At 42.5% G+C, this 26569-nt stretch overlaps 1 protein-coding gene across 1 annotated transcript in view; it reads left to right on the forward strand.

Moving 5' to 3' along the window:
• The first annotated feature begins 4590 nt into the window (after positions 1-4590).
• Positions 4591-26569, forward strand: part of igf2bp1 (insulin-like growth factor 2 mRNA binding protein 1) — a 53762-nt gene continuing 31783 nt past the window's right edge. Inside the window, exons 1-2 of the mRNA XM_030724941.1 lie at positions 4591-4835; positions 6007-6067. Coding sequence (XP_030580801.1) covers positions 4661-4835; positions 6007-6067 — 236 coding nt within the window. The 5' untranslated portion in view covers positions 4591-4660. The remainder of the gene's footprint in view (positions 4836-6006; positions 6068-26569) is intronic.

A 26569-nucleotide genomic window follows, 5' to 3' on the forward strand; every position in this document is an offset into this window, starting at 1 on the left:
AACGATGCATGAATAATTCTATATCCTATCTAATAAGTTGAATAAAACAAAGATCTCAGTACTTCCAAAACAGGCCTGGACTTTAAAAACTTTAATTAAATTATTTTATCCTTTCTTAAAAAAAAAAAAATTGCTTCATTTTCTAGTTTTCAATTTCTTGTTTTCTAATTAAGCCACAAAAATATCCTGAAGCCAAAACAGATGAATCAGAAATGTGGGTTTAAAGGTGCAAACGTTTGTTTCTGGCCTGATTTCAGAGGTGCTGGCAGGCGTGTGACGAAGGCGGCTTCCTCCCGCCTCACATCTGCCTCACTCTCACTTCAGTGAAGAAACGTGTTGTTTTAGCATGTGCAGCAGACACACAAACAGTACAGAGGGTCAGTGCTGGCACTTCCACATTTACATATTTCGGCTGTTAGCTGCCCGAGAGGTCACATGACTTCATTTCCTACACTGTAATAGTCACAGTCAACTAACAGCCGATGGAGGCCAAAGGTCAGAGCACCTGGAAAGTAAGTCTGAGGTCATAATAATGGAAAAGCAACAGGGGGAAGAAATAATAGAGAGAAAGGGCGAGATGAACAGGAATGACTGTAAGAGTGTGTCTGTGCACGCTGGTGGTGGCTCTCATTAATCCAGCAGCAGATCAGCATCCACCATCTGCAGCAAATGGCATGGAAATCATCTGAATGGGGAAAATCAGTGTGTTTGGAAGTGCAGACAGGAAGAGCACTGGCACATGACTGACATGCATGTTTGCTCACTTTTAACCCAGTGTGAGAAAAGGATCTGAGAGGGAAGCGGTGGAAGAAGTGGCTGCTTTTGGCAAGCAGACAAATGAGTGCGCGCTCAGTTTGGAAGCAGAGCTGGTGCTCCGAGTGTAATCACAGGAATTCACAGGGCGCATTAAAAATGGCCATTTATGCAGTCTGAATGGGAGATTTGCACCAAATCATAATATTTTCTTGAGTACCCTCTTTATATAGCAAAAATGCTACACATCAGATCAGCAGGTGGAGGGAACGCCACAAAAAGCTGATTTTAGTTGCTGTTTTGCACAGAAAATGGGAATCTGCCGTTAAACGCTGTTTGTTCTTGAAAAAGAAATCAAATAAGCACGAAGCTCATTATTTGCTTTGGAACAGGGTTTTTTCTTCCTGACAAACGAGCAAATCTCATCACTCCAGTACAGGCCTGCGAACGAGGGCCGCTCCTCTCAGGCGGATTTTAAACTGTCTCCAGAACAGCACTGAAGTAACTCAGTGTTTGCTACCTGCAGAGGAGCGCTGATTAATGCCCTCAGCCTCTCAGAACAGGAACCCTGCAGCTGTTAAATTCATAATCAAACTTCATTTTGGATACTTTACAGCACGTCTGCCTTCAGCTTACTGCTGAAGCCTTCAGGCGATAACCACTACTCACTTATTCTTTAAGACTGAGCCTGCAGCTTTCAGGCTCGTGCCCATTTGTTAAGCAGTAAATGTGTAGTTGACTAATATGCAGCTGTTCCTCTGAGAAAGCAAAACCTGAACAGCTCAGCAGCACAGACGCTTTTAGACACATACATGCACTACTTGTGTCACTCGTGACATTAAATTAATAACTAGGAGTGGGATCCTGTGATGCTCCAGCGGTGACAGAAATTTATATTAACCAACAGACCATCACACAGACATACAGCAGGTCACTGGGCTTCCACAGGCTGTGTGTGTGGAGGACGTTTCAGGCGCTGTCTGAAGTTAGTTACTCCAGCCGGGCAGTCTGAGGAAGAACCATATTACCTGCGCTGCAGTGATGTCACATGACAAGTGTGGAGGACAGGGAATAAAAGAAGAGACGAACCCACGTTTCCTGAGGCTGTTTGCCGCCTCCTGCATTTCCTGCCGATTCACTCAGTTCCTCTGCAGCATTTGACCTCCGCCCAGCAACCCAGAACTGTAGACAGGCTCCTGTGATGTACTTACAAAGTTTAGGAGTACAGAAAAAGGAGAAGGCATTTCTTGATGATTTTTTTTTTTTTTTTTTTGGGGGGGGGGGGGGGGGGGGGGGGTCTGGTGGTTGAGTGGAGCTAAATTCATCAACTTAATTACTCTGCAGTTTTATTTAGATCGCTCTGTTCCAGGTGAGCACACAGGAGGAAACTATTAAAGGTTTCATGGAAAGTGAATATAGGAGAATCACTGATGCTCAGAGAGGACAGAGCTATTCAGACATCAGTGGTTACCCCCCCCCACACCACACACACACTCACAAACACACACACACTCACTTAAAGCTGTTTATTTTTAACTCTGTCACTTTGTTATATTTCAGGTCTGGAGAAGGCCAACAGGACACATCAGGACTCTTTATCAGATTTTCACTTGGAGGAATAAAAAACTGGGGGGGGGGGGGGGGGGGGGTCTCTTTCCAAAAATAATGTGTGTAAAGTATGAATGTTTGGACTTTATAGGGTACAAACCCCCTGAGATTATGTTTGAACCATAAAATCTCCATGTATGGAATATGAAGCTCCTGGCTATATATATGTATGTACCCCCCCACCCCACACACCCACACACACTCACTTTAGTCTGAAAGACTGTTTAAAACTAATATGACCTAAACTAAAGGTCACAGGTAGGAAACAGTAGGTACTGATTAAATACATTTGATGGAGTCAAATTTCCTGCAAAGGTGGGAAAGACGGAGGGAATAAAAGGCTGAGCTTTTGTTATGGAGTGTCTTCATTTTTAAACGCCACCCCTGATGATTCAACAGTTACTGGAGCGCCACTGGCGACAGCTCCGTGTGGCCCGTTTCTCTTTGAGGGTTTGGATCCATTTTGTGAATGGGAGCCATTTTCTAACCAAAGCAAGCGCACCAGAGTGCCACGTATCCCCCCGGGCGTGTACAGTACGGCTAAAAAGTCTCAACAACCTCTTGTACAGAGAAGAGGCCCTTTAACGTCCAGCTCCGAGCTTGTCAAAATGAATACCAAAACAGAAAAGCATGAGATGAGATTGGCACACCCCGGAGGGAGCGGAGCCGACATCCGCAGCCAAACTCCAGCGTGAGCGAGTGAGGGGTGGAGGCAGGCCTACATCACGCGCTGCCTTCATTTTGAGAAGCCTCCATCCACGTAGAAGGCACGCGGTGTGCGCGGCGTGTACGACTGCGCCATATCGTTTCCTCTGGGCCCCACGCAGAGAGAGGCGCTAAAATGGATGGCGCAGGAGCGCCTGCTCCTGTTGCGCTCTGACTGTGAGGACCTCCTGTTGGAAGCCACGACCTTTCAGGGAAAAGCAAGACACGCAACAAAGTGCATAAAAGCAGACAACACAGTTTTTAAAGTCAAACATGAACTACTGGACTGTGCTGCGGTTCCACTGCGTCAGCGCCATGTCTGACACATTGTTTCAGTTGGTGGGGAAATGGACTTTGGCGAGCCGATGGCTCCTACAGCAGCACGCTTGTGGCCCCTGCAACAAAATGGAGGCCTAGACCTTTTGTTCCGCACTCCCAAACAGTCTAGGTTCACCAGAGGTCATTTATGTAACATCATGACGACCAAACTTCTTTAACACAAATCATATCCATCCAGAGAAGGCGGGAACAGCAGCAGCAACAGCGGTGGGGGTGCTACGCGATAGAATTAGCGGGCGGTGCCTTGTTATTCAAATGTGAAACGTCTCTGGCCACCTAGGCCTTCGGCTACACTGAAGGGTGTTGGGCGAAGTCGGTCGAGGCAATGAGAAGCGGACGCGTGTCCACTCTCCGCAGAAATGAGTCTCATTCTGCGTTTAGCCCAATATTCGGCCGCTTTAAGCGCGTGTGTGTCTGCATCGTGATGCATAAAAAGCCCCGGCAGAGCACACAAACTGCACTGTGCTCCAGTACTGTACAGCACAGAGGGAGGACGGCACGGAATTAGGAGGCTCGGCTTGTGTTACCATGCGCGCGCGCGCACACACGAACACGCGCTCATCTGGTGAATACCCTAGGATATGAGGGGGATGCCCCCTCCCTTCCTCCACTTGCTTACCTACTCCAAATACACCACGTGGTTTCCTCTCGCAAACAAAAAAAAGGGAAAAAAAACGTGAATTGGAGTCGGCGGAGGGGCGGCGTCACCCTTCTGCCGGCAGCAGGCGGATCGCTGAAAGAGGGAAGGATAGAAAACTAGAGAGAGAGAGAGAGGCGGAGAGAGAGGAAAACATTTCTCCCGATCTGATCCCGCCATAGTTTTTCCCACTCTTCCACCATAGACCCATCATCAGAATCCACCCAGTCCAGCCCACCTCCTCCACAGCGCGATCGAGGCTATAGGCTGCTGCTTTATTCGTCTGCTGGGGCCGGCTGCAAGTGAGGGGGGATTTTATTTCTTCTCCTGTTCCACTTATTCAACTGGATTTACAGCGATATTCAAACCTTACCGCCTGCTTATACTTTTGATATTTTTTTATTTTATTTTAATTTGCTATCGTGAATTTCAGTTTGTTTCGTACTTTTGCCCTTTAGCGTGATTTCCACTTTCTGTTTGAGTGGCAAGTGTGACAGTATCTTGTTGCGCTATTAGCACATTCAGCTGAGAAACTTTTTGCTGCCTCCGATCTCAGTTATTCTGGGCTTTGTTTTTGTTTTCTTTTTTTTTTTTTGGCTCGGGGAAACAATTTCCACAATGCACAAGCTATACATTGGGAATCTAGGCGAAAGCGTGACTGCCGAGGACTTAGGAAAAACCTTTGACGAACACAAGATCCCATACACCGGACAGTTTCTAATGAAAACCGGCTACGCGTTTGTGGATTGTCCGGACGACCACTGGGCCATGAAGGCTATTGAGACATTTTCCGGTGAGTTAAGGTGGACTACAAGTCGCCGAAAACCCCTCTCTTCTTTCCACCTTTAATTTCATTCATTCATTCTATACAGGGAAGCGATACACGCCGGAGTACAGCCCCGGCTGCATGCTCACCTTCAGCGGTGTATCCCAGTTTTACCGTCCGTTCGCCTCCCGAGGCTCCACGCGAGCGTCCGTGATTTAAAAAAAATAAATAAATAAAAAAATCCTGAAATTATTTTATTGGTGTTAGCGCAAAGAATCGTAGTATTCGGAAAGCTACACACCCAGGGGAGCCATTCAACTTTTGCAGGGGGAGGGACGCACGTAGTGTAAAAGCTATACTGTAAAACAGCCGTCGGCGAAGCTCTGCTTCATACCGCTGTAATTTATCAGGGAGATGCTAACAATGCTGTGCTGATGATGGTGCGTGCACTCCAGCCTAATACGCGCTTCTGAGAGGCGTTTTGATGCCTTGCACCCCCAGCACAGGATAGAGTAGCCTACTCTTGTGATATAGGATGAAGCCTTGCTGCCTCCCCTCCCCCTTTAAGCCGGCAGTCCACTATGACAAAGGCAGAAAAAAATAAATTCGCCTTTGTAGCTACTTACCAAGCCTGGCCTCAGACCCATCCAGAATTTACTGTGAATAACCCCGGCGTGGGGAAGGTGGTTTTCTCGCGTGGCGACACCTCTCTGTGGCCCATTTCTCCATGATTTTCTACTCGTGTAACGTGAGGCAGCAAGGTCGCCATGCCAGTCAGCTCCCTCTGCTCCTTCCTGAACCCTCAAACTCTCCACACAGCCTTCTCCCACTACTCTGCTCGAAACATTTCAGCCCACTCACACAGTTCAGCTAATAACCGTGTGCTTAAAGCTCGGTGTTTCACACGGACTGAAGTAGTCCATTATAAGACGAGAAGTGACGTGATGTACACCATGCTCCTGCTCCATGACTTCTTAAGGCGTGCTTTAAGCACTTTCAACACAAGTGGCTCTGAGCACTTTTCAGGAGTGCTGAAATAGTCACTGGACTTACAGGAAAATAAGTGAACTGCAAAGCAAGCCCCCCACGATAGCTGTGCTCCCTGAACGCAGCAGACCCCCTTCACAGGCCTTCACAACTACTACACAGTTCGCATGTAGCCACACTTTGTTCTGAACCCGTTTTCCTTTTTCTCCAGGTAAAGTGGAACTTCATGGGAAGCGTATTGAGGTCGAGCACTCCGTCCCCAAGAAGCAAAGGTACATTCGGCACTTGTATCACCCCTCCCCCCCCTCCTCAATAAAAAAAGGGGGAAAAACCCTTTCATGTGTTGCATCACCTTATGTGGGCCTTTCTCTCCTGGGGTAATTAAGAGAAAACAGCGAGTTCACTGAATGGTTTGCCATTAGTGGGACACAGATTCGGGCCCTTGCGCCTTCTTTGGCGATGAAAGCCATTTTGAGGCTAGCAGTGGCTAGCTGGGCTGGTTGTTGCTGTGGCAGTGTAGCGCAGAGCCTCAACTTTGTCGGCCATTGCTGTGGAGCTGAACTGTGACAGCTTTAGCTAGGTGCCCGCCGCCCTGTGCAGCGTGGTTGGATTTTTACTCGTCTTTTTAAAACGCTGCTGCTTTAAAAAGAGTGAATTCAACAAGCACGGATTTGGATATCCTTTGCAAAAGCCTCAATGTAGAGATATGAGCACGCCCTGCGTGGTTCAGTGGGCTGTAGGCCCAGCCTTTCACCCGTTTACACTTTCTTTAACCCACTGCACAATTTCTTGAACACAGTTTAAAAATACACTGGCTCATAGACTCATTGTAGAAATGTGTATGTGGTATGGTTTCATGTGTTGGACAATCTTAAATATATGCATGAATAATACTCGCGTGTACACATTATTCCCACGCGTTTAGCTTTGATTAAAACTGCTCGATGCATGTTTTTACATTCAGCCTGAGTATAAATAAGCTTTTTTAAAAATCACACCGAGTTATGACGAATTCACGTGAAATACTGAGTGCTGATTATTTAATTTCGTTTAGATTATTGCTTTATAAGATATCCGGCGAGAAAAGGTTGATTTAATAGAGCTGCAATTGTTGTTTTTTTAGTTACATTAATTGCACGTATTTTTATTTTAAAAACTCAGTTGTGCAGTTTAATAATTGCAATAATTCTTTTTTTTTTTTTAAATGAATGTGCGTTTTAAACCTAAATAAATAAATGCTGGCTGTAAGATGTTCCCATGTAAATGCCTTTTAGCTTTGCTCCAACCTGTGGCTCGTGTGTGATTGGGTGAGTGTTAATTCCGTGGCTCAGTGGTAGACCTCACTGGTGTCCACTGTCTTTGAGCTTCTCTGACCTGCTTTAAACAGCACTATGGAATTCACTTATAGCCCATCGTTCACGCTCGCAACCTTTGACACAGATACGAGGTGAGCACAGCCCTCCATGTTCCGCCATTTGGCCACGTGTGTGTATGTGTGTGTGCCCCATGATCCAAAATGGCCAGCAAACGTAGAAGCTTCCATCCTATACTCGCACTTGTTGGCTTTTAATAAATACTAACATTTGGCGTGATCGATATTAATGTGGTTTTGTATGAAAAAGACCAAATACTGAAATTTGAGCTGGTTTTTGGGCGCCCGCCCTGCGCCACGAAAGCAGAGTAAAAATGGCTGTGGCGCACAAATCCCAGCGGCGTGGTCTTTGTGTGGATCAGTGGCTCTAGAAGCAGAGAAGCCCAATCTGGCCAATTATTGCCAAAGTCGCCATGCTCAGGGAGCCAAAATGGCAGCAGGCTGGGATGGCTTCTAACGCCTTAGTGGGTGGGTGCGTAAATTATTCTGGTTGCGTGAAGCGCCCCATACCTTATCTGTGATAACCTCAAAGAGCCATAATGATAAAGGTGATTTGTGAGTGGGTGGAGGCACCGTGGGACGAGCTCGTGGCCTTACAACACGTGGTGCATCCACGCAAAGAGGACTTAACCCCACGTCAGGCAGTGAGGGCAAAATGGCGAAGCTTTGAGTGGAGCAGCCACTGCACAGGCAGCTTCATTTTCTTTTTTCCCCTTTCTTCCCCCCACTGTGTGTCATTCTGGGTGTCGTCAGCGCCCGGGTCGCCCCGTAGCAGCACAACTGGCCCACTTCACGCGTTACAGCGCGCGCGTGTGTGTGTTTTTAAAGAAGGAGCAAAAACAATATTTTTGGAAGCTCTTATCTTAAAATGGCTGTCCATGCAGTCGGCCAGCCAGAGCTAAATTATCCAAATTATGTCGCAAAATGTTGGCGTTTAAATATTTATGAGAAACAGCTGCTCAGCCCAGCATCCACACGCGTTTGTGAACTGTTTTACGAACACGGATTTTACTCAATTATTCTGTAAATGTTTGAAATGCTCCAGTTGCCAAACAAAGTCTGTGAGCCAACGAATTAGTTTGTTTCTGACGACATGCGCGTTTGGGCCAAATGACTCTACATTTCTAGATTTCAGCATATTTCCCACTTATTTGCGTTTGATGAGCGGCTTCTTCTGATATCACTTGAACGTTTCCCTGTTATTGTGACTCCAGTGCGGAGCTGGAAGTTTTTCAGGGGTGCTGTTGTGTTGTTGCCGTCTGTGGATTTGTTTAAAACACTGTTGCTGGAATACGTGTTTAAACGTCTTAAAATTGCTCTCCTGCAGTTGCTTCTGAACCTCAAGGAGGTGTGTGTTTGTGTGGGAGTGGCGGGTGCTCTGAAGGAGCAAGCCCTTTGGGCTGTTTGAAGGCGGCGGGGTGGGGGTGTCAGCCCCGTAACTAGAAGAATGAGGCTTCAATTCCTTCTTTATATTCTGCAAGTGTTAGTGCCAAATGCATCTTAAGCTGCAGGGGGCGCTGCTTCTGGTTGCCCTCGCCGCGTTTTGAACGTGTCCATTTTGTACTTGTAAATATGGAAGTTAAAGATGGGCGAGTTTGAACTTTCAGAGGTGGGTGTTTTTTTTCTTCATTGGGGGGTTCGCTAAAATGTGTGTGAGGCTGCAGAGGGGTTGGCATGATGGGAAGTTGGGAGTTGTATAGCTACAGGAAGAAGAGAAGGGAGGGGAGCAGGAGTGTGTGTGTGTGTGTGTGTGTGTGTGTGTGTGTGTGTGTGTGTGTGTGTGTGTGTGGTGGGGGTTCTCTGAGAGAACAAGTCGCCCTCTTTGGAGAGGGGGGGAAATGTATAGACTGCCCACTGTGGGTGTAAAGCAAATCAGTGGTGACACCTACCAAAAATCACATTAAACCCAGTTGAAATATGACATGGGTGGGTGTGGGCATGTGTGCATTTAAATCTTTTACCTCTGGTCTGCAAAATCCCATTTTATTGAAGCAACCTGGCACATAAAAATGACCCTTTTATCTGTTAAGGGGTTTGTTGGATGTTAAAGGTAAAACAAGAGCTGCTTGGAACAAATTATAGGCCCACTTCCTTTTTTTTTTTTTTTTCCTTAATAAGTAACAACAAATTTACACCAATTTTACATCACATGCAGTCAAATGAAACACATTTCAAATACTGGCTTTTGATTTTAGGTGCATTCCTGCCAAGTTAGGAATTACTGCTGTACGCTTTTTTTCCCCCATTTTGTAGCACCCTCTCCCTGCACACGTTTGTAGGGAGGCACTGAGAAACGTGCAGAGCGTCAGTGTTAGCCGGCGTTAGCCTGGTCGACTGATGTCAGTGAGTATGGGGACATTTACACACATCAGTGGCCAATATTTATCTGTCAAATCAGTCTCGTGCTGGCTGAACATGAAAAAAATTACTCGATGAAGCTGAAAGACTTTAAAACAGGTCAGTTTCATTTATTCATGTTTTTAGAATAAAGACTTTTCCCCTGCCACTAAAAGCTGGAATAAACAAAAACAAAACAACAGGGAAATGATTGGAATTTTAATAAACAGCATTAGCCCAAAATTGGTGTGTTGCTAAAAATGACGTCCAGAATTATGTATATCTGTATGCTCTTGGGGGGAAGCCTGGGCTTCTCTGCTTAGGCTTCTGCCCCTGCGACCCGGCCCCGGATAAGCGGAAGAAAATGGATGGATGGATGGATGTATGCTCTTGGTTATGGAGGCACGGCTTAGAGTTTAGAGCTAAGGAGTGTGACAGGCTGTGACCTTTGACACCAAACTCTACTCTGTAGCTGTCAGTGTGCAGGGAATCATTCATATTTGCACCCTGCCTGCACTCAAACACCAGGATTTGGTAATTTCATAGTTTCATGTTTTTTTTTAAATACACCTGAACACGTTTGCCCACATGTTGTCGTTAGATGTTGTTGCCATTATTACAGTGGGTGGATGGAGCTGCTCGTGCTGCTGAGATAAATCAGTTTCTTGTATGTTTGAATGCAGTTACATGTATAAGGATTGCAGAGCTGCGGCTGCTGCTGTGGCAGATGATCTTCTGGACTGTTCTGACTGAGGGGCATGTTGACTGTAAGCTCAACAAAGCCAGGCTTTCTCTGTGCTAACCGGCTCAGCAGTCATATTTTATTAAACATCATGAAGCTAAATCTTTTTTTTTCTGTTTTTTACTTTTTAAATAATGGATAATAGATTATTTTTAATCTGTGGTGGACCTTCCCGTCTCCATCCATACTGCCTAAAGACAAAGATTTCTTCTGTTTCTATCGGGGGGCTTCAGGGGGTTCTTCTTTTCTCTTGTGGTGTCTCTGAAATACAGTATCAGACTGGTCTGTGAACTGTGTCCCCTTCACTAATCTTTGGATTATTTCTGTCATTATTCCTAAACTCCACCCTCTGGTGTATGGTGCACTGCCAATTACAGCCAAAAAGGAACTGATGTTGTTGGCTCATTTTAAAACTGGAAAAATTGCGTGTGTGGCTAGCATCTCCAGATGCCTCATGCAGCCTGTTCTGTTGTGTTCTCATGTGTTACAGTTGGTTTTTTGTTGTGTTACAGAATCCTGAACACCACCGTGCACACAACAGTTCCCAATAAATGTTTGCTCTCTCATACAATTTTTGCTACCTGTGTTGCCCCAGCTATTTATCGGTGAAGTCCTCTCCATCCATCCATCCATCCATCCATCCATCCATCCATCCATCCATCCATCCATCCATCCATCCATCCATCCATCCCAAACAAAGCAACAGCCTTTGGTATTTGTGACTCACTCCTTATGTCCCATCTATCATTTCCAGCCTGTTACTGTAATAGATTTTGTCACATCCTTGCTGACAAAAATGTTCAGCTCATATTAGCCAGGTCCCCCTCCACCTTCTTTTTTTTTTTTTTTTTTTTTTTTTTTTTTGGTGGTTAATTTTTAACCAGTAGATTATTTCTACATTAGAACAAGCTGGTTTGTTGGGCTAATATGCACGAAGCATGCCAATATATCTGCTGTTATTGTTTCACTGTTTAAGAATCTTTTTATTATTAGTTATTTATTTTCCCCACTGAATTGCCTATAGAGGAACAGATCATGGTCCCAGTTTTCCTGCAATCCACACAGACTGCTGCATCACATCCAAATAACACCATAGTGGTAACGGTTAGAGGTCCGAACCACGGCTGGGAATATCCTCTGAAATCCTGATATCCTCCCATTTTTCTTCTGAAAATGGCTTCAAAAAGCTAAATGTCATTTCTGTGTGATCTGTAATGTATTACACATTTTGTATTGGCTTTTTTTTTTTTGAGCAGCTGAGTGAAGCTACTGTACATGTGCCTGTTTGTCTTTTTTTTTTTTTAATGGATGCACCAGCTAGATTATAGATATTTTAGGCACCATTTTATCGTCCATTCACTGTAATTGAGTTTGACATATAAAAAATCACCTCCACAACAAGCTTGGCTGTAAATGCTTTTGTAATAAATCCACTATCGGATTTAATGGGGCACTATTTTGCATGCATTTCTAGAAGTGTCCAAATCAGACTGTGCAGATGGGGAGGTGCTTTTAGGCTTAACAGCAAAAAAAATCTCGACACTTTCTGCACTTTTCTCTGAGTTAGAAAAACAGTTTCCATGATCGAGACTGGGCTTCCACTTCTGGAAAGTCTAAGAGGAGCCTTTTGAAGCTTGTATGTACGTCATTAATTTATGTCGTTGTCGTTACGCTAGTTATTCCCAAATTTAGTGACTTGTAACATCTAGACGTCCGTCTCCCAGGCCACTGTGTCAGCTCTTGTGGGGGGTGGGGGTATATTAAGTCCAAAGCCAGCTGAGAGAGCACGTCTTGAGTTTGCCCCAGGGTCTCCGCTTGGTAGGACATGCCCGAACATCTCACCTTGGAGTCATCCTAATTAGATGCCGGTACCAAATCAGCTGGCTTCCTTTGATGTGGAGGAGCAGCAGCTCCACTATGAGCTCCTCCCAAATGATGGTGCTCACAGCAATCTGTAATTGGCCCGTTATACTTGCTGTTCTTGCCCTCGCAAACAGTGCTGCATGCCAAAAGTAATGTTAGTGCAAGCTGTGTTTTGGTAGTGTTTCAGTGAGTTTTGCATGTGAGTGCTGCTTCTGCTGTGCTGAAGACACGAGCTATGATCGTGTCGGTCTTTACCATCATTTTAATGATCTGTCAGTACAGAAGCTCAGAGAGTCACAGATGATACAGAGGGAGATGTTTTTGAAAAGATAAGACTTTGATGTAGAGGTTTCGTCTGAGTGGTGACACCTGTCATTCAGGAGAATACTACAGTGACTGTCAGTACTGGTATAAATGGTACAGAGCCATGGCAACGTTGCTGTTTGCACGCAACACAACCATTGTGGCGAGTGTAGTGGACCCTTTAGGATGAACCTGGACATCTCTGGGAGGGAGCTCATTACTGCCACTGCATGTGTGATCTTCTTTCAGTGACGTCCCACAGCTCACTGCCATAGGTTGATCGACAGCTTCTCCATGCTTAGCTCTTTACCACAACAGAGTGGTACAGCCTCCAGTGCAGATGCCAGTCTATCATCAATCTGCTGCTCTACGCTTTCCCCACTCATGAACACGATCCTGGGATACTCAACCTTGAGGCAGCAAGTTATTCCTAACCCAGAGCACACGATCCGTCTTTTTCTGGCTCAGAACCATGGCCTCAGACTTGGAAGTGCCAGATTTTGTCCCACCGGCCTCATAAAATGCCCCAGTTTGAATCTGAGGGCATCACGTGATGAACACACAGTTCTGTGAAAAAGTATTTGCCCCCTTCCTGACTTCTTTTCTCTTATTTTTGTCACAGAGAGTTCAGATCATCAAACTAATTTTAATATTAGACAGAGATAACCCGAGTAAATACAAAATGCATTTTCTAAATGATGATTTTGTTTATTAGAGACAAAAGTTATCTAAACCTACCTGCCCTAAGGGAAAAAGTAATTGTCTCCTAAAGCTGATAAATGGCTGTGCCACTGTTGGCAGCAAGAACTGCAATCACGGATTTGAGGTACCTGCTAATGAATCTTTCACATCGCTGTGGAGGAACTTTGGTCCACTCTTCTTTGCAGAACTGTTTTCATTCAGCCACATTTTTCAAACAACGGCCTGTTTAAGGTCAAAGCACCTCAATCAAATTTAAGTCCAGACTTCGACTCGGTCACTCCAAAATTTGGGGGTTATTTTTGAGCCACTCAGAGGTGGACTTACTGGTGTGTTTCAGATCATTGTCCTGCTGCATAACCAAAGTGTGCTTAAGCTCCAGAGCACAAACTGATGGCCAGAAATTTCTGGTAGAGAGCAGAATTCATGGTTCCATCATTTATGCCTAGTCGTCCGGGCAGCCCCACACCATCACACTACCACCTCCATGTTTGACTGCTGGTGTGATGTTCTTCTGTGAAATGCTGTGTTAGTTTATGCAGATGTAACGGGACTCAAACCTTCCAAAAAGTTCAGCTATTGTCTCGTCAGTCCACAGAATATTTTCCCAGCAGTCTCGGGGATCATCCAGATGATTTTTGGCAAATGTGAGTTGAGCCTTTGAGTTCTTTTTGGTCAGCAGTGGTTTTTCTCCTTGGAGCTCTCCATGGATGCCATTTTGCCCAGTCTCATTCTTATTGTTGAATCATGAACTCTGACCTTAACTGAGGAAAGTGAGGCCTGCAGGTCTTTAGATGATGTTCTGGGTTCTTTTGTGAGCTCATGGATGAGTTGTTGAGGGGTTCTTGGGGCGCTCCTGGGAAGGTTCACCACAGTTCCAAGTTTTCTCCGTTTGTGGAACACGGATCTCAGTGTGGTTCACTGGAGTCCCAAAGCTATAGAAATGGTTTTGTAGCGCTTTCCAAAATGAGAGAGATGTCAGGGACTTTGTCTCTCAGCTGTTTTAGATTCTGGTGTGATGTGTTACTTTTTGGGATCATGTAACCTGCTTCACTTTGTCAGACAGGTTCTTTTTAAACCGGTCTCCCAGTGATCAGGCCTGCGTGTTGCTACTGAAACTGGACTCAACTCTCCAAAAAATGTAGTTAATCAGTTAATTAATGTTTTAGCAAGGGAGGCAATACTTGTTCCACATAGTGGTAGATAGGTTTAGATAGTTCCTTAAGAATGAATGAATGATACAATATTGATCTCACAATGGGGAAATTATAGTTAACAGAACAACCATCCAAGAAAAGACAAACAACCAGACAAACATAGGGAGGTGTAAAAACTGCATTTTGTATTTACTTGAGCTGTGTTTGTGTAATATTAAAATCTTTGTTTGTTTGATCTGAAATATGTAAGTATGACAAATGTGCAAAAAAAACCCAAAAACAACTTTTCACAGCACTGTATTCCTTTTGAACCAAAAAATAATCATTTTGACACCAACAGACTGGTCTCCAGGTATTTCCAGATATACTTTTAATCAGTTGGGACTCTCTTCTTTTTCTTTGTAATCTGAACTGTAATTTGAATTTGGGGTTCAACTAGAAGATTGACACCTTTGGAAAAAGTCAGATGTTGAAAACAGTTTTTTTTTCATGGAGATGCTACAAAGCAATTCTCAAATGTGCAGTGCAGCCCCGAACCTGCCCAACAGAGGGACGAACACAAATGCCCAATGCAGTCAGATGAGGCGGACTTTAACCTGCAAGCTCTCTGTGAGCAGCAAAACCGTTGTTATAGTACATTCACCACTAGCTACACACTCGGTCCAGGCAGCTCCCTCAACAAAACCACACACTGTATTTCCAGTAGTCTGAACACATCTTAAGCGGACCCTTTCCCCTGTGTGCTATGTGTGCTACATGTGAGAAAGGATAAGTGTGTAAAACATCCTGACCTTATTCTCCAGAAACTGCCCAGAGCTTGTGTGTCAAAATGGCCAAAGTCTAACAGTTGTCTCTACAGCTTTGAACCATGGGTTGTTTGTGGCCTTTTAGATAAGCTAGTCTCGATGGCTAGGACTTGTCTCATAATTATGGTCATCCAACATTTGGATCAATAAGGTACATAAATGAAATGTTATATTTGATACACGATTCTGGTAACAAAATTTATGCACAGTAAATACAAAGGGCAGTGAATGCAGCACAGAGAATAAATGAATTAATGACATTTTATAGCTTCATTATAATCCAAAAATGTTTGTTTGAAACCAGTTTATCAAGCCCAGAGAGTCATATATATATATACATATAAAATATCTTGACTATTGTAACAGTGGACAGCGCTATCAAGACATTTTTTTTAGAAGCAGATGTCTTTTCCTTTGGTTTGCTATGAAGTGCAGCATGTGTGGATGTGGCCCCTCAGGCATCAGTTTGTGTGTAACTGGACACGCTGCAGCTATGTTTCTCTTTTCCCTTTTTTGTGCGTTCACGTAAAGTGTGCTGGAACTTTAAACCACCCAAACTATCATGCATGTGAGGAACTGGACGTCTGGATGTGTGTGTATGTGTGGCTGGAGCTTTCACAGCAGTACACAGAGGGAGAGCTGAAGGAGAGAAGCAAGCTGTGGTTTGATTTCCTCTCATGGCTGGCAAGGAGGAGGGGACGGTGGGCGGTGGGCGGAGGGAGCAAGGGGGGTGCGACCAATCATCTGGTAGCTGCACTGTGCCTCGCTCAGCCACATGCATGCTCCGACTTCATACTTTCTCTCTCCATCGCTCCGTGTGTTCATGCTTTCATGCTGCTGTTTTCCTCACTCTCTGGTACAGTATGTTCATTTCCCCCTCTTGTTTTGCCTCCCTTTCCTGCTCTCCTATTGGCACGTTGCCACGAACCATTCCAGCCCTTTCTGCAAGAGAGCCAAGACGGAGTAACAGAATGGGAAGCAGACAGACGGACAAATGAAGGGACCCAGTGAGAGTCACTGGAAGGAGGATGAATGTGCTTTAAATCCTGGTGTCGGTGGAACGGTGTTGCTTCAGGATGTTGGACAAACAGTTTTGAGAGATAGCTCAGCTGTAATGTGATTAGACAGGCTGCTGCTGCTGCTCTGCAGTGGCTGACGTACTGAGAGGTGAACTGTGCATTCAAACTAAAAGAATAGCTGTGGATAATTTCAACTCAGCGTGAATACATCTCTCCCGACTGTGAAAGAAATGGGGGACTGCATTTGGACAGCAGAAAGAAGAAATAATTATTATTTTAGGGTTGTTCTAACTGGCATTTATCGCTGTTTCTGTGCTTCTGTATCTGCTGCAGTATCTGCTCCACATACCGATAAGATATGATAGATATGATCAGCTCCTAAAACACCAAATACTGAAACGAGAGGTCTTTTTAAAAAAAAAAAATGTGTACCTGCTCAGCAGCAGCAGGATTAAAATGCATCAGTACTACTACTACTACTACTACACTACCGCTAATGCAAATAAGTAGTAGCATAATGGCATAATTTGGTGAATTTCTTAAATAAAAACTCACTTTGCTGATGAAGTAAGACCCCCTTCAAACTGTACTTTCACAGTGCCACTGTTGTGTGCACCTAGTACAATCTGCACTTGTCCATTAATTCTGTACTAACATCCAGAGTGGGCGTGCTGTGGCACTTCTGCATTTCCAGTAGCAGACTGTAGCTGTGAGCTGAAGTACTGAGCATGAGGTGGTGCCCTGTGTCTCATTACTTTTACACTTCGGTTACTTGGGTTGTGGTATGTTTACCTTCATGTTAGAATAGCAAAGCTTTAATGAGGGGATCCAGTCGTCTGCGATCGCTGTAGTAGCACAGAAGCGTGCAAAGCTCTCCTCCTATTATTTTTTTAATTTAATTTTTTTAAGTGACTATATAACTGTCTTGCTGAAGCTCATTAAGTGTGGTTAATCATCTGAGGTTTCACTCACTGCTCTGAAACATCAGTACCTGCAGTATTTACTTTGAGAAAGTATCACTAAATTACTCCCGTCTGGCTAAAGCAATGATAATCTGCTTTCATGGTTTTTGTAAACATATATAACCACTGCTTATGAAAATGTTTGAGCTCTTTATTTTAACTGTAATTAGTCCATAAATGATGTCGTATGTCACAATATTTAGACTCTGAAAACAGGTTCATTATCTCAGAGTAAGTGGCAGCGATTGTTGGGAGTTTTTAGTGGCATGACTGCAGCAGATTAGAGTTTTTTCACTAACTGGTTTCACTCGTTGTGCGTTTGTGCAGCGAGCAGGGACCGTGCATTCATCCTGTGACTTCCTGTGTCCTGTCGCAGAGGAGAATTTACCTTTGCAGTCAAAATCATGAAAAAGCTTCATGTTTCACGTGGGTTTTTTCTGTCACCTGAGCTATTTAATGGTTTTATTTCCTGCATTTATTATCTCCATCGTCTTAGTCATTTCTGTCCCTAAATGCACTTTTATAAGCCGGTGTCTCTGTCAGTGTTGTTCTTCTCACTTTGTGCTGATTTATAAAGTTTAGTATAAACACAGGAATGTTTGTATGAAGACAAAAACAATCATTTTTTTTAACAAAGTATTTTGATTTTAAATCTTTTACTCTGTAAAAATTATAACTAACTACATAGACCTAACTGTAAAAAGTCTTTTCACTAATTCCACGTGCACAGTTTGCTTTGCTTATTAAAACATTGTTGTCAGTGTAATCTGATCAGTTTGGGCTCAGACATAATAAAAGCATCCAGTTCAGGTTCGATTATATTATTAGAGACTTACAGCTCGACCCACATTAAAGTACGTTTGTATCTTTAACTGCTTATTTTAAAAAGTTCAACTGGAATTTCACGCTACAAAAACATCTGGAAATGTATTCCTGATGTCTGCCAGTGGTCATGTTAATTGTATGTTCAGGTGAATGACATCATCTTGAATCAGTTGGTTTAATAAAAAAGGTTAATTCCCCGTTTTCAGTTTAATACTCAGTGACTGCAGTAGCTGTTTTAATCAGTGGTCGATGTTAGGCAGTCTCTGTGGAGTGGCTCTGAGTTCACACTGTTTGCATCTCCTTTACTTTTCCAGAACTTAAAAATGCAGAGCAGCAGCATCAAGGAGCAGACTCATTCCAGCATAAAGAACAATTTTAAGGTAGAACGTAATGACAAAGGCCCATTGTGCCTGAGCCAAAATAAGATGAGGAGAGGGTGGAAAAATGAGGAGAAAATGAAGGGATGAGGACAGTGGAGACACACGAGTGTAATGTAGGTGAAGGGGTAAATGAGATCTGTCTCTTTAAGAAGACCACCTCCTACCCGCTCCGCCTCCTCCACCCCATCTTTTTTGATTGTTTCTTCTCTCTGGTTCAAACCATCTGTCCTCTCCCTGCATTAGTTGGTGCAGGCACACGAAGGGGTGGGGGTGGGGGGGGGAGGAACGATCAAGAAAAGAAGAGAACGAAAGTAGGAAAGGGAGGAGGTGGTGGCAGGAGGAGGGTTGTTGGGGCCGGGGGTCGGGTCTGCACGGTGGATGGGGCCCCTCGTGCTTACGTGTGTGTGTGTGTGTGCATGTGTGTGAGTCCTGCCTCACTCACAGCCATGGCATAAAAATGGCTGTTTTTTAATTTTTAATACTTTAAAAAAAAAAAAAAAATTAAAGTCAGGTGTAGATTTCAACAAGCTAAATAACTAAAATAACTAAAATGTGCCCGTGCTGCTGAAGTCAAATGATTGCTGGATTTCAGGTGAACTCGGCCCAAAATCGAGTGTTAATGTTATAATTTTGTAATGAATATTTAAAAACAAACAAAAGAAAAACATTCAGACATTTCACAGTCAAAGCTTCAGACCTAGAAACACGACTTACATAATCCAGAGAAATGCATAAAAATTAATACTGTCAGATGGTCTGTAGCTGTAAAGCTTACAGAAAAACAGTTACACATTTCTGTCATCACTGACAATGTATTATTGACAATTTATGAGCCATTTATTTATTTTTATTAGACTGTTATCATGGCAGCTAAACTTGCTAAATCATCCTTTGTCAGTCTTTGGTTTCATTAAGTATATAAGAACGCGACTTTGAACGTGTCGGTTTTGTGAAACATGGGACATTTCACCTTTTTCAACACTAAAAATGACTTTAACCAGGAGAACGTCTGAGAACGCTGGTTTGGGGAACTCCTGTGAAACCGCCTGAAAAACATGCACATGGACAAAGCAGCTCATCCTGCTTCAGCCTGTTAACATAACGGTGGTATGATATTCTGAAATATCTTTTTCCATCTTCACGGTCAATCTGTGAGGAGCTTCTTCTATTATGGTGTCGTCGCCCAGCTGCAGGGACGAGCCTGTCCACCTCTTAAAAAAAATATGACCTCATAGGCACGTTTTACGAGCAATACCTACGCTTTAAAATAAAACGAAGTGACCTGTAGCGGTCGTAGATGAAAGGGTGCGTGAAGAACATGCTGGGTTTTCTCTGGCAGATTCTGAAGAAATACATAAATATGGATTTTCTCAGATTTGTTAAAAATCTATGAGGACTAAAATACATAGATGCCACAGGAATAGCTTGAACATTAAATGGTAAATAGACTCGTTTTTATCTACTCAAACCACTTTATACAAAATTCCTCATTCACACAAGCACTTCAGTAGCCAGGAATCAAACCACCAACCTTCTGATTAGTAGGTGACCTACTCTACCACCTGGGCCGCAGCCACATTACACACCGACATGACTCACGAAGTGATAAAAATCCATGGATGTACATTTTCCTGAAGCAAAGGAATGAAATTTCTCTACATGAGCAACATAAATATGTGGGGGTGGGCGGGGTGTCCATATTCAACATGTCTGCCATTTTTTTCTTATATTCAGTAGGTTGCTGTAGTTGTGGCAATGAACCTGCTGGAGCCTCTAGTACTGCAACATAGAGCAAAAGCTGAGTTCTGCTAAGCATGATATGTATGATGCCCAGCTTCCCTGGCCAGTCAGTGTCGTGTTGCTTCTGTGTGCTTGTGTGTGTGCACTGCTCAGGCCTGGCTGAAAAGCTAAACCTAAGCTAAAACATGGGTAACAGATGACATGTATCTTTAGCAAACAAAACTTTATGATGACCTTAAAAATAATGCTGGTAACCTTCATGATGACGTCACAAACAGGGATTGGCTGGTTTTCCCAGGAGAGTCTGTGCTCGGTGTCCTCTCACCGACTGTCTGTAAGTTTCTCATTCAAATGGTAAAACTGTAACTATTTTAAAATTGTTACTGTGCATGATGGCATTTTAGGAGTGGAGCTATACTGATGATTTATTTCTTTTTTTCCCCTCTCTTTGAGACACACAAAACAAACATTTCCTAACATTTGCTACGTGTGGTTATTTGTGGTTTACAAGCAGAAAAATATCTGGTTCGATGTGTCAGCAAGGGCGTCCGGAACAAAACAAAACACTAACTCTGCCAAATCCAGCAGGCAGATGTGCCCACTGTGGCGACCAGTTGTGAATAAGAGAGCACCCGAAAGTAGCTGATCACCAATACAATTCGCTGCAGTTTATAAAAGTGCACCCCTAGTGGACAAACTATGAAATGCCAAGACTCGTAACATGGCTGTTTAATCAATTCACATTTAGCAACTTTTAAAAATGCCAATACTGATTTGCAAATAACAAGTACTGGCCTGCTAATAAATCCATCGGGCAAAAATGGTCGTACACTGGCTTCCCAGTGGAAAACACATTTTCAAGACTGTAATATAGGACGTTTGTGGTTTGCAGTGCATATATCAGCATGTGACTTATTATGCATTTGTAATGGAGCCATTAGAAGACGGTGAGAAACAAGCGTGTTAAAGACAACCCACAAACATACTGGAGTTCCTTATATGTTTCAAATGTTCTATAAAAATGGGCTCATAGCTTGCAATTAAATTAATTCAGAAAATATGGTCTTGCTGTGTTTTATCAATTTTTTTCCACTTTATTTGGGTGAGGGCATTGCTGTTGCAAAATCTGATGCTTTCATTGGCAAATAAAACACCATTAACTGATATCAGTGGCTGATTTAAATCTGCTGTCATATTAATTTGTGCTAGATTAATTAAAAGAGCAATGAAGAGCTGAAAATAGTGTAGAATGGGATGGTTTTTTTTTTTTTAAGGGTTTACTGGCACACATTAGTATCAGCACAAAATTTCACAATTTGTTCATCCCAACTTTTGAGGAAATAATATTTTCAGTGTCATAAGAATATAGTAAGTAGATTAATTCAGCAGCAGCTGTCACAGTCAGGTTGTCGTCAGAGGGCTCCTGTATTACTGCGCTTCTCGTGTTTGTTGGAACATGTTTCATCCATGAGGATGACTCAGAGTAGAACAAATCCAAACCAAATTACAATTATTTTTTTTCTCAGCTTGTGGTTGAATGTGGAAGCACATTTAAATGCATGATGGGTAAGTCATGTATTTTATGCTGCTGTGTTCACCCCAGACATTAAATGGCCATCAACAGCCCCCTGACAGCAGACACGGTTACACCCATAACAACACGATCCACAGAGAAAATAGGCTAAAATGTTTTTAAAGTTGCTGCATGTTGGAATTGATTTATAACATTTAAATACAAAAAACTAGCCCAAAGTGTTGATTTTGGAACATTTGGCTTTTCTGTTGATGTGGAGGAATGTACTGTTTTATTATTTATTTATTTATTCTTTTGTTTCCTGTTAGAAAAGTAAGTTTGTGTAGCCTTACTAGAAAAAAATGTAGGAAATGTCCTCGTCAGAAATGAACACCACCACCGTCTCCGTATCCATTTTAATTAGGAGCTGTAATTTCCAAGGCAAACATGCCAACATGAGCTCATTTATCTACAGTGGTGAATGACACTTTCATGTACTTTTACAGGTCAGAAATGGAAGTGCTCCTTTGTGCTGATGCAAGAAAACTGAACTGCATTGATTGCAGACATTTTCCTTCAGCTCCCCCACTTCCGCTTCTGTTTTCCGAGAACAACAGGGCTCTTGTATAAACTGTCAGACAAAGGGGACAAAGCTCCGCTTAATCTGCCGACCAAAGTGGATTTTACGTGAAGTAAACCAAGTAGAAATGCGTAATTTTAGCTCTACGGTTTGGATGCTTTTAATTAGTTTTGTGAGAATACCTGCATCAAACTTTTTTCTTTTTAAACTCATTTTATTTGATCTTAAAACATTGACCCATCTGCTGTAAAATGAGATCTTGAAAATAATTTCTCTTTTTTTTTATGGTTTTCCTGCCTTTCATTTTTTTTAGTCTTTTTTTTTATGAGCTTTACAAACTTTACCTCTGTCACCAACGGGCAACCGAAACACTTCTCTCATCAGCCTAAAAGGCATGAAGTGTGTGTGTGTGTGTGTGTGTGTGTGTGTGTGTGTGTGTCAGATGGAGAGGAGGGAGCAGGGGGGCCAACGCTGTTGCCCACTGGATCTAAATTCTTGACATTTTTTTCATCAGTAATGAGAAAGAAACTGGCGATCAAGGACCCTATAGGACACACACATTTCTGATTGGACAGGAGGCATTTCATGCTGGACTGTGATTGGCTGAGAGGACGATCTATCGTTTTTTTTTTCCTTTCTTTTTTCCTCGTGTATAGGACTTTGCAGTTACTCTGCATGTGTGTGTGTGTGTGTGTGTGTGTGTGTGTGTGCCTGTTTGATCCAATTTGTCTTTATTTTTCCTCTTGTAGGTTTTTTTTTTTTGCCATGATATTAGTCCTTCAGGTGTGGGTGATTCAGCCTCAAATTTATATCACAATATTTCAAGACAGTTTGCGTAACTCTCTAATACCTTAGAACAACTCCAGACCATATCTTTACATTTTTACATGCTGTAGTGCCATTCTTTGGAATATTTCAACTTGCCATACATCAATGTAATCTTTATATCCCAAATTTTAATATGCATGAAAGAAGTCCATAGTGACTAAAGAAAGTAACTCAAAAGTGCACTAACCCACAAAGAAATTGAAAATTGTTTTTTATTTTTACATATTGTCTAGATACAGAAATGCCATAGCTGTATCCTTCAAAACTGTAAATGAGGCCTTTCAAAACACAGAAAATTAATTTTGAGTGTGTTCACAACTTCATTTTTAAGAAAATCTTTTTTTTTTTATAAACTGTAGGAAAAATGAAAAAAAAGTTGCGCTGTGCAAATTTTACACAACAGGCATAAACTATAACTATATAAAAAAATAAACTATTTCCCATAGTGTAATCAAAGTTCCCCGGAAGTTTACAGGAAGGCACAAAGTCAAACATGCCGGCCTCGGAGAGAAGAACTGCGCTTCTCGGCAGAATGACATCACTTCCTGTCGTTGCAGTTGGTGGCTCTATGGCAGTATGGCTATGGCAGGCTGTTTTAACATAAAATCCGTTTGTCTGACTATCCGTAATTACATTTCAGATATCTAAAACGGCATTTTGGTATGCCGTAACGGTAATTTAAAATGTCCGCAATTACATTCTGACTAGTAAGAATAATAATTCAAGATATCTCAAATGACGTCACCGGATTCGTCATTTGACGGGTCACACATCCGTAATTACAATTTAAGATCTCTCAAACGTACTTATGACTAGTCAAAATTACGTTTTAGATCTCTGAATTAAGCGATTGCGTGTAAGCCCCCTTGTGCTGTACTGAGCTGTTGCCTGTGTAGAATTTCAGGTGGCTGCGATGGCCGTTGTGGACAAAATTGTAATAAAATGCAACAACATAGAAAGAGCTCTTCAGTATGGGATATGCGGAGAGCGCGAGAATCGTGTACTTAAAGACTGCTTAAGACATCTGCACAGAATCTCTGATTTTATGGCAGACAAACTGCCTCATAAACATTCCGCCAAAATGCTCCGTAATTCAAGATATCTTAAATAGAAAAGCCGTCTAATTCAAGATATCTGTAATTCATTTGGAGATATCTTCAAAGGCATTTTGACTAGTCAAAATTGCAGTTCTAGATATCTCTAATTTAGTTTTGCCTAGTCATTATTTGCTTTCAAGATATCTAGAATTTAATTTGCACTACTCAAAACTATTTATCACCTATCTAAAAATACATTTAAGATATCTTTAATTTGAATTATGACTAGTCAGAATGACAAACGAGATATCTCGAATTCACTTTCTGACGAGTCATGATTAAATTGTAGATATCTGAAATAGGTGTTTCTGATAGTCAGAAATTCATTGAAGATATCTTGAATTGAAGCCTCCATTCAACTCAGTGGTATTTCGACTAGTCAGAATGTAATTAGAGAGATCTTAATTTACTAATACGTCTAGTCATAAATCAGTTTCAGATATCTGGAATGTAAGTGTGAATTGAATTGAATTGAATTAAGTGTGGTGAATCGGATTTTATGTTAAAACGGCCCGACATAGTGGCTCGCATGAAACCACATGCTAGTTCATGACAACGTGATGACGGATATTCCAACATAGGAAGTGCCCTCAGCAGCTAATTAGATCAATTAAACCATAGACACGTATATATGTAGACGCAGCATTGAGCAGTCGGCCCGCTGCTGCGATACGTCGGCGCGTCCGCCATATTGTACGTGTCAGATCTGCGCTGTAAACTAAACGGACTGAACTTCATAAAATTCTTTAAGTTAATGCGTCTCATTCACACATTCACTATTATGTATTGTGAAACTGACAGGCACCAAAAATAATGTAACTTTGTCTGATAATTATAAATGGTAAATACTCCACGTATGTTAGTGTGCAGCATCACACCGGCGTATTTCTAATGTGTTTGTAACGCTGTTACTGTGATGATAAATATCTACAGCAACCAGGTCCTGACATGTAGATAAAACATCTGCAGGTTTCTGGATTAGTATTATTATTTTTTATATTCAGTGATTTTTGTCAATTTAAATATTATTAATGGTAAAAATCTTTAAGATAAAAATGAACAAAGTTTACAAATGAAAATAAGACACTGCTGTAGACACTGATCTACTTCACTTTCTTTTAGCAATGAAACTGTAAACTAAAATTATGGATCCATGTTTTATTGCATACAATAAAATTTTATGGTTAAAATGGTAAAAAGGAAAAGCTATTTCCAACTTGAAGTGCTTTATAAATGAAATGTATTATAATTACACAAAAACACGGAGACAAGAAGAACAAATGCAAAAATAGACTCGTGCAGACAGCAGCAAACAGAAGGTCTGGAGGATCAATCAGGCTTTATTTGTATCAGAGTCGTTGGTTCGGCCCAGCGTAGTTCAGGAAGATTGACTTCATTGTTTGGAGGCTGGTTGCACCGCAGGCCTGCAGAGAATCACTGTAACGTCTGCAAGTTCTGTTTTCAAAATGTTGTAATGGTCGAATACAATAAAACACAACTGCTCACTCTTACCTGTGACAGGTAAGCCCATGTGATCCAGTTTGGACTGCTCACTATAAATAGCTCCTGGCAGCACCAGAGTGACGCGCCTCTGTTTTTACCACATCCAATATGGCGGCGACGCTGACGTACGAATCAGGGCTCAATGCGTCGCATTCAGGGGCGGGCTGGGGTTTAAATTCAGCCCGGGAGTTTAGTTTCGAGAGGCCTTTTATCCGATTCTCCAACGGACAAACTATAATTTTAAAACAAGAGAACTTTATTTGCAGTATAAAAACACTATTTATTCAGCAGCATTAAAACAACTGTGTGTCCATGTAGCAGCAAAGGGGGGGAAATGGGTAAAAAATATTCTGATCACCAGCCGGTTCGGCCTGGAAACGACCGGCCGCTCGGGAAACCTCCGGAGTCTCCCGATGGCCACCACGCCCCTGGTCGTATTCGTGTAATAAAACACCTGGACGATAAAACACCTGGGTTATAGTTTCCTGTTTGGGCTTTTAGTGATTTCTGCGAACCGTTAGCAGAAGGATACAACGCTCTGGGACACACGCTGAGTCCATAAATACATATGTAAGTGTAAATTCTCTGGTTTTGTATGCAAAAAGAATTATTGCTCTCTTATGCAGTTGCAGTTCTACCGGCATTTAAAAATAGTTACGCGGTTGGGAGCTCCAGCCGGTGGACGTTTCTGATGATAAGGAAAAAAAAACCTGAACGTTTATTGGTGCTCGCAGGCTGGAGCCTTTATAAGTAAATGAGGGGCGTTTTCCATCCTCCTTTTCCAGTGAGCTGCTGTTATTAATGACACACTTTAATTTGAAGTGTGAACGTACTGAAACAAGGTGCCAGCAGCAGCAGCATTGCAGTGACACATTATATCCAGTGACACAGCACAAGTCAGATGTAAGCGCAAAAGTAACCCAGACAGTTTTTCCTGCACATTTTGACTGTAAAATAACTGTTTAACACTTTAACTAAAGTAACCTGCTTCAACTTGACGGCGTGTTTCTTCCTAAAGCGGTGAAACACGTGTTTTAACTCCTTTAGC

This window comes from Archocentrus centrarchus, unplaced genomic scaffold (genome assembly GCF_007364275.1).
Source record: "Archocentrus centrarchus isolate MPI-CPG fArcCen1 unplaced genomic scaffold, fArcCen1 scaffold_43_ctg1, whole genome shotgun sequence".
Lineage (NCBI taxonomy): Eukaryota > Metazoa > Chordata > Actinopteri > Cichliformes > Cichlidae > Archocentrus > Archocentrus centrarchus.